Here is a 14,748-nt window from a genome sequence, read left to right as displayed (position 1 = left end):
TCCATACTGTAGTGTCACTGTTAGAGGACACAGAAAATCTGATACTTCCAATGGCTTGCTTTCATCATCATCTTGCTAAATTAACAGTTCACTTCGAGAAGTATTTCAGCAACGATTTTGTTAAACATAATTGGATTGAAAATCCATTCATAAATGCTCCTGGACCATCATTTCTAAATACTAAGAGCAAGAACAACTTGTTGAACTCACTTATGATATGAAACTTCCTGGCAGATTAAAACTGTGTGCCCGACCGAGACTCGAACTCGGGACCTTTGCCTTTCGCGGGCAAGTGCTCTACCAACTGAGCTACTGAAGCACGACTCACGCCCGGTACTCACAGCTTTACATCTGCCAGTACCTCGTCTCCTACCTTCTGGCAAGAAGGTAGGAGCACTTGCCCGCGAAAGGCAAAGGTCCCGAGTTCGAGTCTCGGTCGGGCACACAGTTTTAATCTGCCAGGAAGTTTCATATCAGCGTACACTCCGCTGCAGAGTGAAAATCTCATTCTGGTTCACTTATGATACTTCACCGAAGAGTAAATTTAATGAAGTGTTTTTGCTGGAGTCTTGGATACATATTAGCAAGGATTTTCCAACACTAAGCAAAAATGCAATGAAGATCCTGATTCCCCTTTTGCAACAACATACTTGTGCAAGATTAGATTTTCAGCTTTTTCAGCTGTGAAGTCTACTACTGTTAAAAGCTAAATGTAAACAAAGAACTTCGAGTGGCTCTTTCTGCTATTCCTCCACATCTTGAGGAACTTTGTTCTCAAAAGCAGGTGCATCCATCACACTAAACTTCTTAATTTAAATTTTTATTGCTCTTATAATTCTTATTTGTTGAATTGTACATAATATTCATTTCATAGTTTTTGCATAAATGAAAATGTCATAAAGATAAAAAATTTGTTCTATATTTTCATTACAATGAGTCTTGTTATTTTTGGTTTCTGCTGCATAAAATCCTTTTCAATTGAGTTTGGTAAATATAATGAGGAAAAAATATAAAATATGACTACTTTTATTAATAACAATAGGCTGGGGGGCCCCAAGGAAATATACTCCTTTCACCTTTCCTTTCTTTGCTTAGCATTAGTTCTCTGTCTGAGCTCTTGATATTCATATAGCTACTTTTGTTTACTCCAAACGTTTCTCTAAATTCCTTATAGGTGGTATATATCTTTCTCCAAATTATACATGCTTCTACAGGCTTGCATTTGTCCTCTATCTGTTCCTGCTTAGCCATTTTGCACTTTGTGCCAATCTCATTTTGTAGACATTTGTACTTTGTTTCACCTTCTTCATTTGCTGCAGTTCTGTATTTTCTCCTTTCATTAATTAAATTCAGTATCTGTTGTCTTGTCCAAGGATTTCTACTACACCATGTCTTTTTACCTATTTGATCCTCTGCCACCTTCACTATTTCATCATTCAAAGCTACTCATCAATGTTTACTGTAGTCCCTGTGCGTGCGCGCATGCACACACGTGCTTAAACTAATAAAGAGCAATAGTTCATAAGCTAGTAAAATTTTCTCTTCTGTCCACATATAGATCAGGTACAGGTAAGATATTGTATATGCATGTATTTTCTTTTAAATCATGGAATGTCTGCTATTTTAATACAATCTTATAATCTCTTTTCAGTTCACATGATTGATGTTTTAAGAATCCATGCTGGTTGGCGCGGAGGAGGACATTATGCTCAAGATTTTAGAAGCCTATGAAATGTAGAGAATCAGGAGACGGTTTAAGATCACATGAATTGGTTCAATGGAAAACGATCACCTCCTTACTTTATGTCAATGACAAGCAGAAACGGCTAATACAATACACAATCAATATGAAAGATAGGATGATTGGCCACAAATGAGTCATTACTGCAAACTGTAGTTGAAGGGGTGGTGGAAAGAAAGAATCACAGGAGCTACCTTAGATAAATGTAAGTTAATGTGTATGGGTGGGAAAAACAATACAGTAACATTCGAGTACAGCACTAGTAGGGTGTACCTCAAAACAGTAACACTGATTAAATATCTAGATGTAACACTGCAAACTGATATGAAGTGGAATGAGCATGTAAGGAAAGTGTAGCTCCTCCATAAAGGAGACAGTACATAGAATGCTAGTGCGATTGCAGAAAAATCCTACTGCTGCCAAAGTACATTTCACATAAAGACTATGAAGATGAGAGAAATTAGGGCTTATATGGAGGGTTTTAGAGTCATTTTCCCTTGCTCTATTTGTGAGTGGAACACGAAAAGGAAATGGACCAGTAGTGGTACAAGATAACCCCCGCCATGCACTGTAAGGCAATTTGGGAAGTACGTATGTATATGCAGATGTAGATATGAGTATACTGAAATGAGGAGCATACATGGTAAGTGTGAGGAATGGAGAACTGCATCAAACCACTGTGAGGAATGGAGAACTGCACAAAACCAACCTTATGGTTGATGACCAAAACAACATTTCTGTACACTCTAAAATAATAGCCATTATGTTACCTAATCACTGTTTATCCTACCACAGAACAATTATTAATATTACCACATGTAAGTAATGAGAGAAATAATCTGTATTCTCTGGATGGCTTACATAAATCACAACTGGGTGCCATTTTTGTGAAATGGTTACTATTGAGTAAGTATGAAGACTATAGACAGAGAAATAATGGTCACATAAAATTATACTTACATTTTTCCGTAGAACTGGAATGCCCTGTACTGACTGTTTGGTGACTACAGACACCTTCTGTATAGGATGCTGTTTAAGCTGCTGGCCTCCTTGCGGTAAGAATTGTTGTTGTGGCGGTATTTGTTGATGCTGTTGGTGGAAGTGGTGTTGATGCTTTTGCTGATGCTTTAACTGCCGCTGTTAGGAATATTTTGAAAACAGTTGTTTATTTACAATGACATTTCAATACATACAAAAATTTCATTCTGTTCTTTAATTAAATTAGTTATCACTTTGTAGTGCAGATGGTGCATATTACTAGCATTGTAACTGTCCTTTCAATTACACAATAAAGTTTATTTTGAACAGATAAGCAATGAAACAAGACACTTGTAACATTGAAATCTGCAGTAGTAGTTCAGCGTCTTCAGGATTTTTAAGAAATGACACTGATCCAAATATCCACAATACCCGATGTCAGTAATGGTTCTTTTTTTATGTGCAGTATGTTACATTCATAAACATGCATGGTCAATTGCCAGTCCCTGCATTCATCAATTCTCTGCAGGTATGCCTGCAATTCACTATCATCTTATGACATTGGTATCTTCCTACAGGCACATAATCTGCAAACAATTTCATGGAGCTTCCAATGTTGTCCACGGGGTCATTTATATAGCTTGTAAACAGTAATGGTCATATCCACATTTACTTGTGTACTCCTGGAATTATCTTGAATCCAGTCAGCTGGTCCGATTGTCAATAAGGTCTTATTTTTTTCACTACATGACAGTGCGGGACTGTACCAAATGCCCTTCTGAAGTCAGTGCGGGACTGTACCAAATGCCCTTCTGAAGTCAAGGAACACATCAACCTGAAAATCGATATCAAAAGTGCTGTGGATCTGAGAGAGGAACAGAGCGATCTGAGTTTCACAAGATCTCCGTTTGTGGAATCCATTTTGAGTTTTATAGATGCATGTTTGTTCTCAAAAACCTCCATAATATGTGAGGATAAAACAGATTCCATAATTCTACAACTGATTGACATCAGCGATATGGGCCTGTAATTATGTACGTCTCATGGTACCCTTCGTTGCTCCAACGACCTATGATAAACTGCTGCTGGAAGGGAAGGCAAGTTCTCTGCACAATCTCTATAGAATCTTAAAGGGTATCTCATCTGTTCCAGATGTTAATGATTTCCATCTGATTACCAATTTTACCTACACTTAAAACTTCTTAGTTTTAGTCAGACTGGTTGGCTAAATTTTGGTTTCACAGTCACTGAACGTACCTCTTGTTGCTCTCCTTACACTCATTTTCATTTTGTTCAGCTTTTGTTGTCAGCTAGGTTTTGAGTTCTCTTAAATTTGTGATGAAACACTGTTTTTTTTTTTTTTTTTTTTTTTTTAGCAACTTTCTAACGAAACTATTGAACCAACTGGATCTTTTGCATCCCTTAAAGCCTTGCTTGGAACACACTTTTCTAAGGCATATGGAATGTTGTTCTCCCCCCCCATTTATCGTCAGCACTGAATATTTTATGCAATTTGTATCCTGTACCTCTGTCTAAGTAAAAATATTTTCCTACCTTTTACCAGTTCTTATAAAACTCATAATCAACGATGCAATCACTGTTTTCAATTACGAATCTAAGTATTTTTGTTGGATGTGGAATTATGACTTACGCCAACATCAAAATTGAAAGAAATGCAATAGAAAAGACTGGTTACTTTTCTTATTTAAGGACCGCAGTCATAGAAAACAACAGATGCAGCATGAGAATTAGGAAAAGTGCAATAGCTAAACACACTTCGACTGTAGAAAGACAACTACTAGTGAAGAAGCTGTTTAATATAGAAAAGATAAAACAATGTACTGGACACTGTTAAAGATAGACAGAAAGTAACTAGAAGTGATGGTAATGTGGCTTTGGAGTTAACGAGGACTAGTTTGGCAGAAATGAAAATCAATCATGTTCTGAAAGAGATCAATGAGCAGAGAAACCTAATAACAACTACACAAAAAAGGAAACAAAACTTTTTCAACATTTATTAAGTACAATGAACTTTTAAAAGACATACTGGAAGGTAAAAGTTTGACAAAGAAAACCAAGAGGCGGCTAACAAAGGAAATAGTTGAAGACGTATTGAAAGTAACAAAGTGCCAAAATTATGACGAAATGAAGAGGACAGTACAAAACAGAGGAAAATGATTGCAATGACAAGGCATCATGTTTAGACTCTGGTTGAGTATGGTAATCCCTTCTCCCTTTTTCCCATGCCCTCCCTCTTCCTATATGTAAAATGTCAATCTTACAGAAATGCAGATTTGATAAGCAGTTCGCTTAACTAGTCAAAAAATGTCTCCCTCTGTCAAGAAGTAATCTCAAAAGATACCCAAACCACTCCTAATGACAGTAATAAAAAACTGCAAATTAACAAATTTTAAACCAAAATTGGGAGTATCCAATAAGCTGTTGGTAATGGAATGATTAACAAACGAGTAAAGTAAAACAATCCAGGAGCTTAGTGTGTGGCACAAAAGGAAATTCAGAAACAAAAATACAATGAGAAATTACACGTGCCAAGCTAATAATCTTTATGAATTTGTCAACATTACAGTATTTTATTCTTATCTTCACATTGAAGCAAAAGCAAATCAAAAGCAGAGCAAACAATCACTGTAACTAAAAAAGTGTAGCAAGAATTAAAGAGATGAAAAAGTTTGCTTCACTGGTCACTGCATGCAAGGCAAAATGGCCAAACAGCTGTAACAATTTAGTTTGTGTGTGTGTGTGTGTGTGTGTGTGTGTGTGTGTGTGTGTGTGTGTGTTAGTTAAGAACAAGTCTGAAAAGTTAGCAATGTTTTCAATCCTGTTTCCTGTTAACCACTCAATGCTTCAACAGAATCAGTGAGTGGAAAAGCAGAACAACTCCGATACTGGTAGTTTTTAATTGAGATAGCCAAAATCACATTGAAACCTGATGAGTTGAAGAGAAGTATGACTAGCGCACTATGTACATATTTATGAGGCTGAGTAAATCCCTGCCAAGTGGTCCAGCACTGGTTGCGTGACCATCTCAGAAAAATTTTATATTTGCTGGGTAATTCCCCAATGCTTAGTACTCACAAAAATATTTCTTAAAAAATTTATTGTTTATTATTTTGAAATGGCGCACATATTTGTTCCAAGCCCCATACGTTTTTTCCCACTTGCAAGCATCTACATTTTTTACAATTATCCAGTAGTGGATTGTCCTAAGCCTTTCAGATAAAATGTATTTACTTCAACACACTCTGGGCTACAAATTAACATCATTATCACTTAGCTGAATGTATTCTTTAATATATATTTTAATAGTTCAAAGTTATCAGCCACATATTAAAAAAAACCTTCGAATAGCAGTTTTCCAAAGAAAGATTAATTTCTCAGCTTTAATATTTTTTCTGCTATTACACTGTATAGTATAGTTACTTTTTATAGTGTATCAATGGTGAGCAGATTACACTTAAGAAAACACACTATTTCAAAAAATGGAATGGATGGAAAATGGATATGAATCTCATTAATGTCGTTGTCAAGTACAACTACTTTGAATTCAACGGACAACTGTACCAGCAGTCTGATGGGCTCGCTATGGACAACCCTTTAGCCGGCATCCTTGCCGACATCTTTATCAATTCCTTGGAAAAAAAAGCTGTTTAACCGTGTTTCAGCCGCTTCACTAGGTATCCTTTCTTACACAAGCTACGTTGATGATATTCTAGTCATCTATAACAGACCCGCCGATAGAATTGATCATATATTTAAACTTTTTAACGACCTCCATGAAAAAATTTCTTCCACTATTGAACTCGAAAACGAAAACCGCCAATTACATTATTCAGACTTGACGCTTACAATAGAAGACAATAACATCACTTTCAATATTTTTTGAATAGAAACGTATACTGACCAAATCGTGCCTACTTCCTCTTTTCATCCACAGTCTCAAAAAATGGCCTTTTTTCACTCTGCCGTCCACCGAGCCACCTCTATGCCACTTTCAACAAAAAAGTTTAATGAGGAGATTAATTTACTTAAAACCATAGCAGGCAATAATGAATATACACCTAACGTAGTGGACGATATCCTAAAAAAGAAAATTGCAAGAACTACCACGCTCAACGCCTCATGCACTGAAATTAACCCAAAAAACGTTTTTCTATTCCTTTCATAGGACCCATTTCCTATCAGATTCAGCGCATGCTTCGCAACAAATACAACTGCAATGTTGCCTTCTCTACTAATAATAATCTAAAGAGAAACTTCATTCATAATTTGAAATCCATTCGCTCCCCCTACACAAAGTTCTGGAGTTTATAAGATCATCTGTGATACCTGCTCCTCCTATTATATAGGGCAAACTGGACGTGCTTTCACCATCAGATATAAAGAACATCTTTTGAGAAAGAACGGCACCAGTCCCCTAAATTCATCCTTTGCCGATCATCGCTTAATTACTGGACACGCGCCTAAAGCCACAGGCGATAACAATATTCTACATACTGAAAACAAGGATGTTTTAGAGGAATTGGAAATTTTCAAACATCTCTCTCGTCATGATGGCCTCATTCTCAACGAACAGCTGCAGCTGTGAAATAAAACTTTTTCGACTGTATAAAGCCATTGCTTGATTTTGATTCAGATTTCCTCATGCAATTTACCGAAATGTTGTTTTCCTGTTACATCTTTGCTGTTTTCTTGTATGTCATAACTAGCGTTTTTTTACGTTACAAAATGTATCTCTGTTTAAAGCAGATAAATATGTAACTTCATCCTATTATTATTAGTGCTTACGTTATGCCTGTATCAGCTGCATCACAATTTCATGTGTCTAATTTTGAATGTACAGTAGCCTAGTTGTTTCTGTGGCTACTAGATGGCGCTCGTAGCAACACCATGTTTACTTGCCCACACTTTCTAACGTGAGCACCTCAGTCTTGTTGCAACCCTTGTTCACTAAAGTACGAGCAGCCCTTAGCGGCTCGCCATCTTTCTTACAACTATTCATGATGTTGCTTTTCGGCTTAGATCTTTTTCAATATGTGACTTGTAAGTACTGCATCTTTTTCCAGTAAGTACAAACTTCAGTTTTATTAATGTATTATATACTTAATATGTTTTAGAACAGTTAGTCTAATTCTGAAGACGACGCTCATAGTAGCGTCGAAACCTGATCAATTTTGACTTAATATTTGTGACCGACGGCTTATTTGTTCTAAGATATTTTTTTTAATTTTTCCATTTTGTGGCCTGCAATATCTTTGTTGGAGGACCAGATGAAAATCTGGAAATTCCACAGTTAATAGACCTTTATGGTATCAAACTTCAGTATAAATTTCAACTTTGAGATTCAATTGGAAGTTATGGGAAAAAAGATTACAAACTTAAGTCAAAAATATGTTTTTTAACATCTGTGATATCTGGTATGCTAATCAAATAAAGTATACCAACTACATAATGTAATATACCACATTACACTAGCTAATGATTATTTGTCGAAACAATGCTGTGGTAATGGTTTCAGCAGGCTAACAATTGCATCTGCAAGCCAATACAAGTCTTACCGTTGTCTTCCCCATTACACCAACAACTGTCTACTTACACTTATTTATCTAGAAGTTCTTGAAGTGTACAGTTGAAAAATGGTGTCTCAGTGTTCTGCTGGTGTTATTGTTAATGAAGCATGTCATAAAAGTGTGTAAGGAGTGTATCCTAAAGACATTACTTTAACTGAAGATTACAGTGAAGAAGAAAAAGTGTTGTTTTACTTACAAGTCGGCCCAGAAGTCAAATCAACACGCAAGTACCATGAAATGAAATACTTAAAAAAAAAATTCATCACCTTTTTGGTCAATCTTGCATGGACCCTTATAAAAAACATATAACAAAAGGTCAGCGAGAAATAACATTTGATCGTTACTCTAAAAATAAAAGCCCTTTTGTCAATCTCGTACCAGGAAAATCTATGTGTCCAAAATGTTATTCTAAGATACTTGTAATTCACAAGAGAAAGGATAGTGAAACCTCAGATACAGAATTTTGTGACTTATCAGCAACCATTAAAAAAGTAGATACAGCTTGTGAAATCCTGGGTATATTGCCTGCTAGTAAAATTAGAAAACTAAGTCAAGATAAAAGACCAAGTGCCTTGAAAACAAAAACTGAGAAAGTGGCAGCTACAGTCAAGAAGAATTTGGAAGTTTCATTTCAAAATACAGTTTGTACTAAAACAGATGGAAGTTCTAAAACTTCACCAACCAAATATGATGATTTGATAGAAAAACTAAAAACTAAATGCAGGACTTCAAACAAAGAGGATACAATTAAGATTATCAGTTTAATGCCGAATCTTGGAGTCGAGCAAAAGTTAGTGATGAATTTAATGTGTCAGAACGTCTTGTTAAGTTAACAAGGCAATTAGCAAAAGAACAGGGAATTTTACCAGCATTACAAAAGAAAAATGCATCTAATTTGGTAGATGAAAACACAATCAATAAAGTTATTAGAAAAAAATTGGCCAGGCAAACAACCCTTACGTGACATGTTTGAAGAATCCAAAGATGATGATTTGATGCCTGACAATATAAAACACAAACAATGGGTGACACAAGACAGAACTGAAATGGTGACAGTCATAAAATCATGAGAAGAGTTTTCTGAAGTGTTGGTGGCTAACCTTGAAAATCTGAAAATGCATTATTTTATCATAAAAGCTAAAAGTAAATTTTTGAAAGACAAAAAGCAGACCATGGCAGCTGATGAATGCTTAGTTCTTGCTGACTTTTTGGAAAATTATTCCTTTGTTGTTCAAGATGAAGCACAAGGGCACCAATGGATAAAAAAAAAAAAAAAAAAAGGCCTTAACAAACTACATTAAACAGCAACACTCTTCCATAACAACAAAATGATTTACTTTTCGGATGGGGCAGCAAGTCAATATATATATAATTATTAACATCGCCTTTCATAAGGACGATCTTGGATTTGATGTAAAATGGCACTTTTTCACTTCATGCCATGGGAAGAATGCTTGTGATGGTGTTGGGGGTACAACAAAGCGAGCTGTCACAAAAGCAAGTCTGCAGTGCACCGATGACAATCATATCGTAACACCTCAATAAATGTTTGAATTCTGTAAAAAACATATCAAAGGAATTACCTACATGTTTGTACAATGTGAGGAAATACAAGAAGTCTATGACAGTGTCTTGAAGGAAAGGTACTACACTTGTCAGAATATTAAAGGCATTCGATCTTTTCATTGTTTTGTACCCCATTCACACAACTTACTGAGGTGTAAGATCACATCAGCTTCGCCTGATAGTGAACTTCATCAGTGTGGAAAACTTCTACAACTGGTTCTTCAAAATAAAGACATTGTGGCTAGTGTTTATGATGAACAGTGCTGGATTGGCGAAGTTGGTAATATTGACTGTCAAAACCAAGATCAACATGTATTTTATCACCCTCCAGGACCAAGGATATCTTTTAAAAAAATTGAGAAGGATCAAGTTTGGATGCCACTTAAAAATTTACTAAGGAAGATGTCTCCCATGGATGTTACAACTGTGACTGGGTGAACTTATAATCTAACACTCAAAGTGAGTGAACAAATTTCTCAAATGTTCAATGAGCAATGCACTAAAAACAAATAATAATAGAACAATATAATGTAATTAGTAGGTTTATTTTCAATACAAAAAGTAACTAATCATAGATATGATTAAATTATATACTGTAATTGATATATTTTATTCCATAAGCCTAGATATCGCAGATGTTAAAAAACGTATTTTTGACTCGTGTTTGTAATTTGTTTTCCATAACTTCCAATTGATTCTCAAAGTTGAAATTTATACTGAAATTTGATATCATAAAGGTCTATTAACGGGGAAATTTTCAGATTTTTATCTGGTCCCCAACAAAGATACTGCAGTCAAAAAAATTGTAAAATTAAAAAAAAAAAACATTTCTTAAAATGGTGTATTTTTTTAAGTGTAAGCCGCTCACCATTGATATCCTATAAAAAGTAACTATACTATACAGAGGTGAAATAGCAGAAAAAATATTAAAGCTGAGATATTAATCTTTCTTTGGAAAACTACTGTTCAAAAATGGAGTTTTTTTTTAATTTTTGGCTGGACACCATAAAAATACTTTAAGAAACGTCTTCCTGACACTTAAATATTTACTTGATGTTAACAAATTTCTCTTCTACAGAAACGCTTTCTTTGCCAATGCCAGTCTTCATTTTATATCCTCTCTACTTCGAGCATCGTCAGTTATTTTGCTCCCCAAATAGCAAATCTCATTTACTACTTTAAGTGTCTCTTTACCTAATCTAATTTCCTCAGCATTACCCAACTTAATTCAACTACATTCCATTATCCTCGTTTTGCTTTTGTTGATGTTCATTTTATATCCTCCTTTCAAGACACTGGCCATTCCATTCGACTGCTCTTCCAGGTCCTTTGCTGTCTGACAGAATTACAGTGTCATCGGCAAACCTCAAAGTTTTTATTACTTCTCCATGGATTTTAATTCCTACTCCGAATTTTTCTTTTGTTACCTTTACTGCTTGCTCAATATACAGATTGAATAACATCGGGAATAGGCTACAACCCTGTCTGACTCCCTTCCCAACCACTGCTTCCCTTTCATGCTCCTCGACTCTTATAATTGCCATTTGGTTTCTGTACAAATTGTAAATAGCATTTCACTCCCTGTATTTTACCCTTGCTACTTTCAGAATTTGATATAAATTATTCCATTCAACATTGTCAAAAGCTGTGTCTAAGTCTCCAAATGCTAGAAGCGTAGGTTTGCCTTTCCTTTACCTATCTTCTAAGGTGAGTCATAGGGTCAGTACTGCTGCACGTGTGCCAACATTTCTACAGAATCCAAACTGATCTTCCCCGAGGTCGGCTTCTACCAGTTTTTCCATTCGTCTGTAAAGAATTCACGTTAGTATTTTGCAGCCGTGACTTATTAAACTGATAGTTTGGTACTCTTCACATCTGTCAACACCTGCTTTCTTTGGGCTTGGAATTATTATATTCTTCTTGACGTCTGAAGGTATTTCGCCTGTCTCATACATCTTGCTCACCAGATGGTAGAGTTTTGTCACGGCTGACTCTCCCAAGGCTGTCAGTAGTTCTAATGGAATTTTGTCTACTCCCAGGTCCTTGTTTCGACTTAGGCCTTCCAGTGCTCTGTGAAACTCTTCACGCACTATCATATCTCCCATTTCATCTTCATCTACATCCTCTTCCATTTCTATAATATTGTCCTCACGTACATCGCCCTTGTACAGACACTCTATGTATAGATTCTCTATGTACTTCTTCCACCTTTGTGCTTTCCCTTCTTTGCCTAGAACTAGGTTTCCATCATAGCTCTTGATGTTCATACAAGTGGTTCTCTTTTCTGCAAGCGTCTCTTTAATTTTCCTGTAGGCAGTATCTATCTTACCGCTAGTGAGATATGCCTCTACGTCATTATATTTGTCCTCTATCCATCCCAGCTTAGCCATTTTGCACTTCCTATCAATCTCATTTTTGAGACATTTGTATTCCTTTTTGCCTGCTCCGTCAAAGCCACCAATTCTTCTTCTACTGTATTTCTTTCTCCCATTCCTGTCAGTTGTTCCCTAATGCTCTCCCTGAAACTCCCTACAACCTCTGGTTTATCCAGGTCCCATCTCCTTAAATTCCCACCTTTTTGCAGTTTCTTCAGTTTTAATCTGCAGTTCATAACCAATAGATTTCGGTCAGAGTCCACATCTGCCCCTGGAAACATCTTACTTTGAACTATTAAAAATATATTGAAGAATACATTCAGCTAAGTGATAATGATGTTAATTTGTAGCCCAGAGTGTGTTGAACTAAATGCATTTTATCTGTAAGGCTTAGGACAATCCACTACTGAATAATTGTAAAAAAAAATGTAGATGCTTGCAAGTACGAAAAAACATATGGGGCCTGGAACAAATATGGGCGCCATTTCAAAATAATAAACAATAAATTTTTTAAAACATATTTTTGTGACTACTAAACATTGGGGTATTCACCCAGCAAATATAAAATTTTTTTCTGAGATGGTCAAACAACCAATTATTTTTTTTCTTGGACCACTTGGTATGGATTGACCCAGCCACCTACTATGTTACTGGATGGAAGAATGATATAACACCAGGAGTTATAACGTTCTTCCACACAATATTGTATGTTGTTCTTGTACTAGAGACTGACATGCGCAGACATATCCATAAACATGCAACCCTGTAGGAGGTTATCAGTGTTGTTAAGTTGAAAGAAGCAACGGTAGTTACTCACAAGACATGTACATGTACAGGATGATTTTTTCCATCGTGTGCAAACTCTAAGGATTGATTGAAGAGAGGGTACAGAACAAAAAAAGGTCTAATAAACTTATCTCCAGAAATGCCTGGTTCCCATGCTAGAGACCATTTATTCAGTCATATATTGTTACAGACGCAACCCGCCAGGTTATCTGAGAGTAGTAATGCGCTGCTTTCTGGACTCGGGTAGGTGCGCCGGCCCCTGGTACTGAATCCGCCTTGCAGACTAATGACGAGGGCTGGTGTGCCAGCTAGCATGGATGTGGTTTTTAGGCAGTTTTCCACATCCTGCTAGGTGAATACTTGGCTGGTCCCCAAGTCCCGCCTCAGTTACTAGACTCGCAGACATTTGAAAATGTTCGCACTATTTCATGGCTTCTACTAGAAGCAGACAGCTGGGGTGCACTAATTCTGTCCTGGGAAGGGGGGGTGTACTGTAGCCAGAAACTTTGTCATGCCACAAAGTGTTAATTTTGTGCTAGAAGACAGCATACAATTTAGATCAATGTATTCTAATTTGAGTATTTATCTCATGCAATAACTTTTCGGTAAGCAGGATTTCTAATATAAGGTATCTGTAAATACATAAACTTCAGTAGAGAAATTTATTTCTGTTCAATAACATTGAGAAATCTGCAAAGCAACTTTTAGTGTTACTTTATTCTCCTTTGGTATATTTTGTATACATTTCAAACTCAGTAGCGCCATTTGAGACCTTGTATCTATTTTATCTTATATCTATCCCCCCCATGAACCATGGACCTTGCCGTTGGCGGGGATAGCCATACCGCAGGTGCAACCATAACGGAGGGGTATCTGTTGAGAGGCCAGACAAACATGTGGTTCCTGAAGAGGGGCAGCAGCCTTTTCAGTAGTTGCAGGGCAACAGTCTGGATGACTGATTGATATGGCGTTGTAACACTAACCAAAACAGCCTTGCTGTGCTGGTACTGCGAATGGCTAAAAGCAAGGGGAAACTACAGCCATAATTTTTCCTGAGGGCATGCAGCTCTTCTGTATGGTTAAATGGTGATGGTGTCCTCTTGGGTAAAATATTCCAGAGGTAAAATAGTCCCCCATTTGGATCTCCGGGCAGGGACTACAAAGGAGGACGTTGTTATCAGGAGAAAGAAAACAGGCGTTCTACGGATCGGAGTGTGGAATGTCAGATACCTTAATCAATAGGTAGGTTAGAAAATTTAAAAAGGGAAATGGATAGGTTAAAGTTAGATATAGTGGGAATTAGTAACGTTCGGTGGCAGGTGAATACAGGGTTACAAATACAAAATCAAATAAGGGTACTGCAGGAGTAGGTTTAATAATGAATAAAAAAATAATAGTGTGGATAAGCTACTACAAACCGCATAGTGTATGCATTATTGTGGCCAAGATAGACACGAAGCCCACGCCTACCATAGTAGTACAAGTTTATAGGCCAACTAGCTCCACAGATGATGAAGAGATTGATGAAATGTATGATGAGATAAAAGAAATTATTCAGATAGTGAAGGGAGACGGAAATTTAATAGTCATGGGTGACTGGAATTTGATAGTAGGAAAAGGAAGAGAAAGAAACGTAGTAGGTTAATATGGAATAGAGGTAAGAAATGAAAGAGGAAGCCGTCTGGTAGAATTTTGCACAGAGCACAACTTAATC

The 14,748-nt window shown here is 36.5% G+C and overlaps 1 protein-coding gene across 2 annotated transcripts in view; it reads right to left on the bottom strand.

Moving 5' to 3' along the window:
• LOC124805047 (formin-like protein 20) overlaps positions 1 to 14,748 on the bottom strand; it is a 241,223-nt gene that overhangs the window by 38,778 nt on the left and 187,697 nt on the right. For both annotated transcript variants that reach the window (XM_047265467.1, XM_047265468.1), the window contains exon 14: positions 2,702 to 2,878. In XM_047265467.1, coding sequence (XP_047121423.1) covers positions 2,702 to 2,878 — 177 coding nt within the window. The remainder of the gene's footprint in view (positions 1 to 2,701; positions 2,879 to 14,748) is intronic.

Source organism: Schistocerca piceifrons, chromosome 7 (assembly GCF_021461385.2).
Source record: "Schistocerca piceifrons isolate TAMUIC-IGC-003096 chromosome 7, iqSchPice1.1, whole genome shotgun sequence".
Classification (NCBI taxonomy): Eukaryota; Metazoa; Arthropoda; class Insecta; order Orthoptera; family Acrididae; genus Schistocerca; species Schistocerca piceifrons.
The sequence above is the reverse complement of the archived record's forward strand: the minus strand, read 5'-3'. Positions and strand labels throughout refer to the sequence as shown.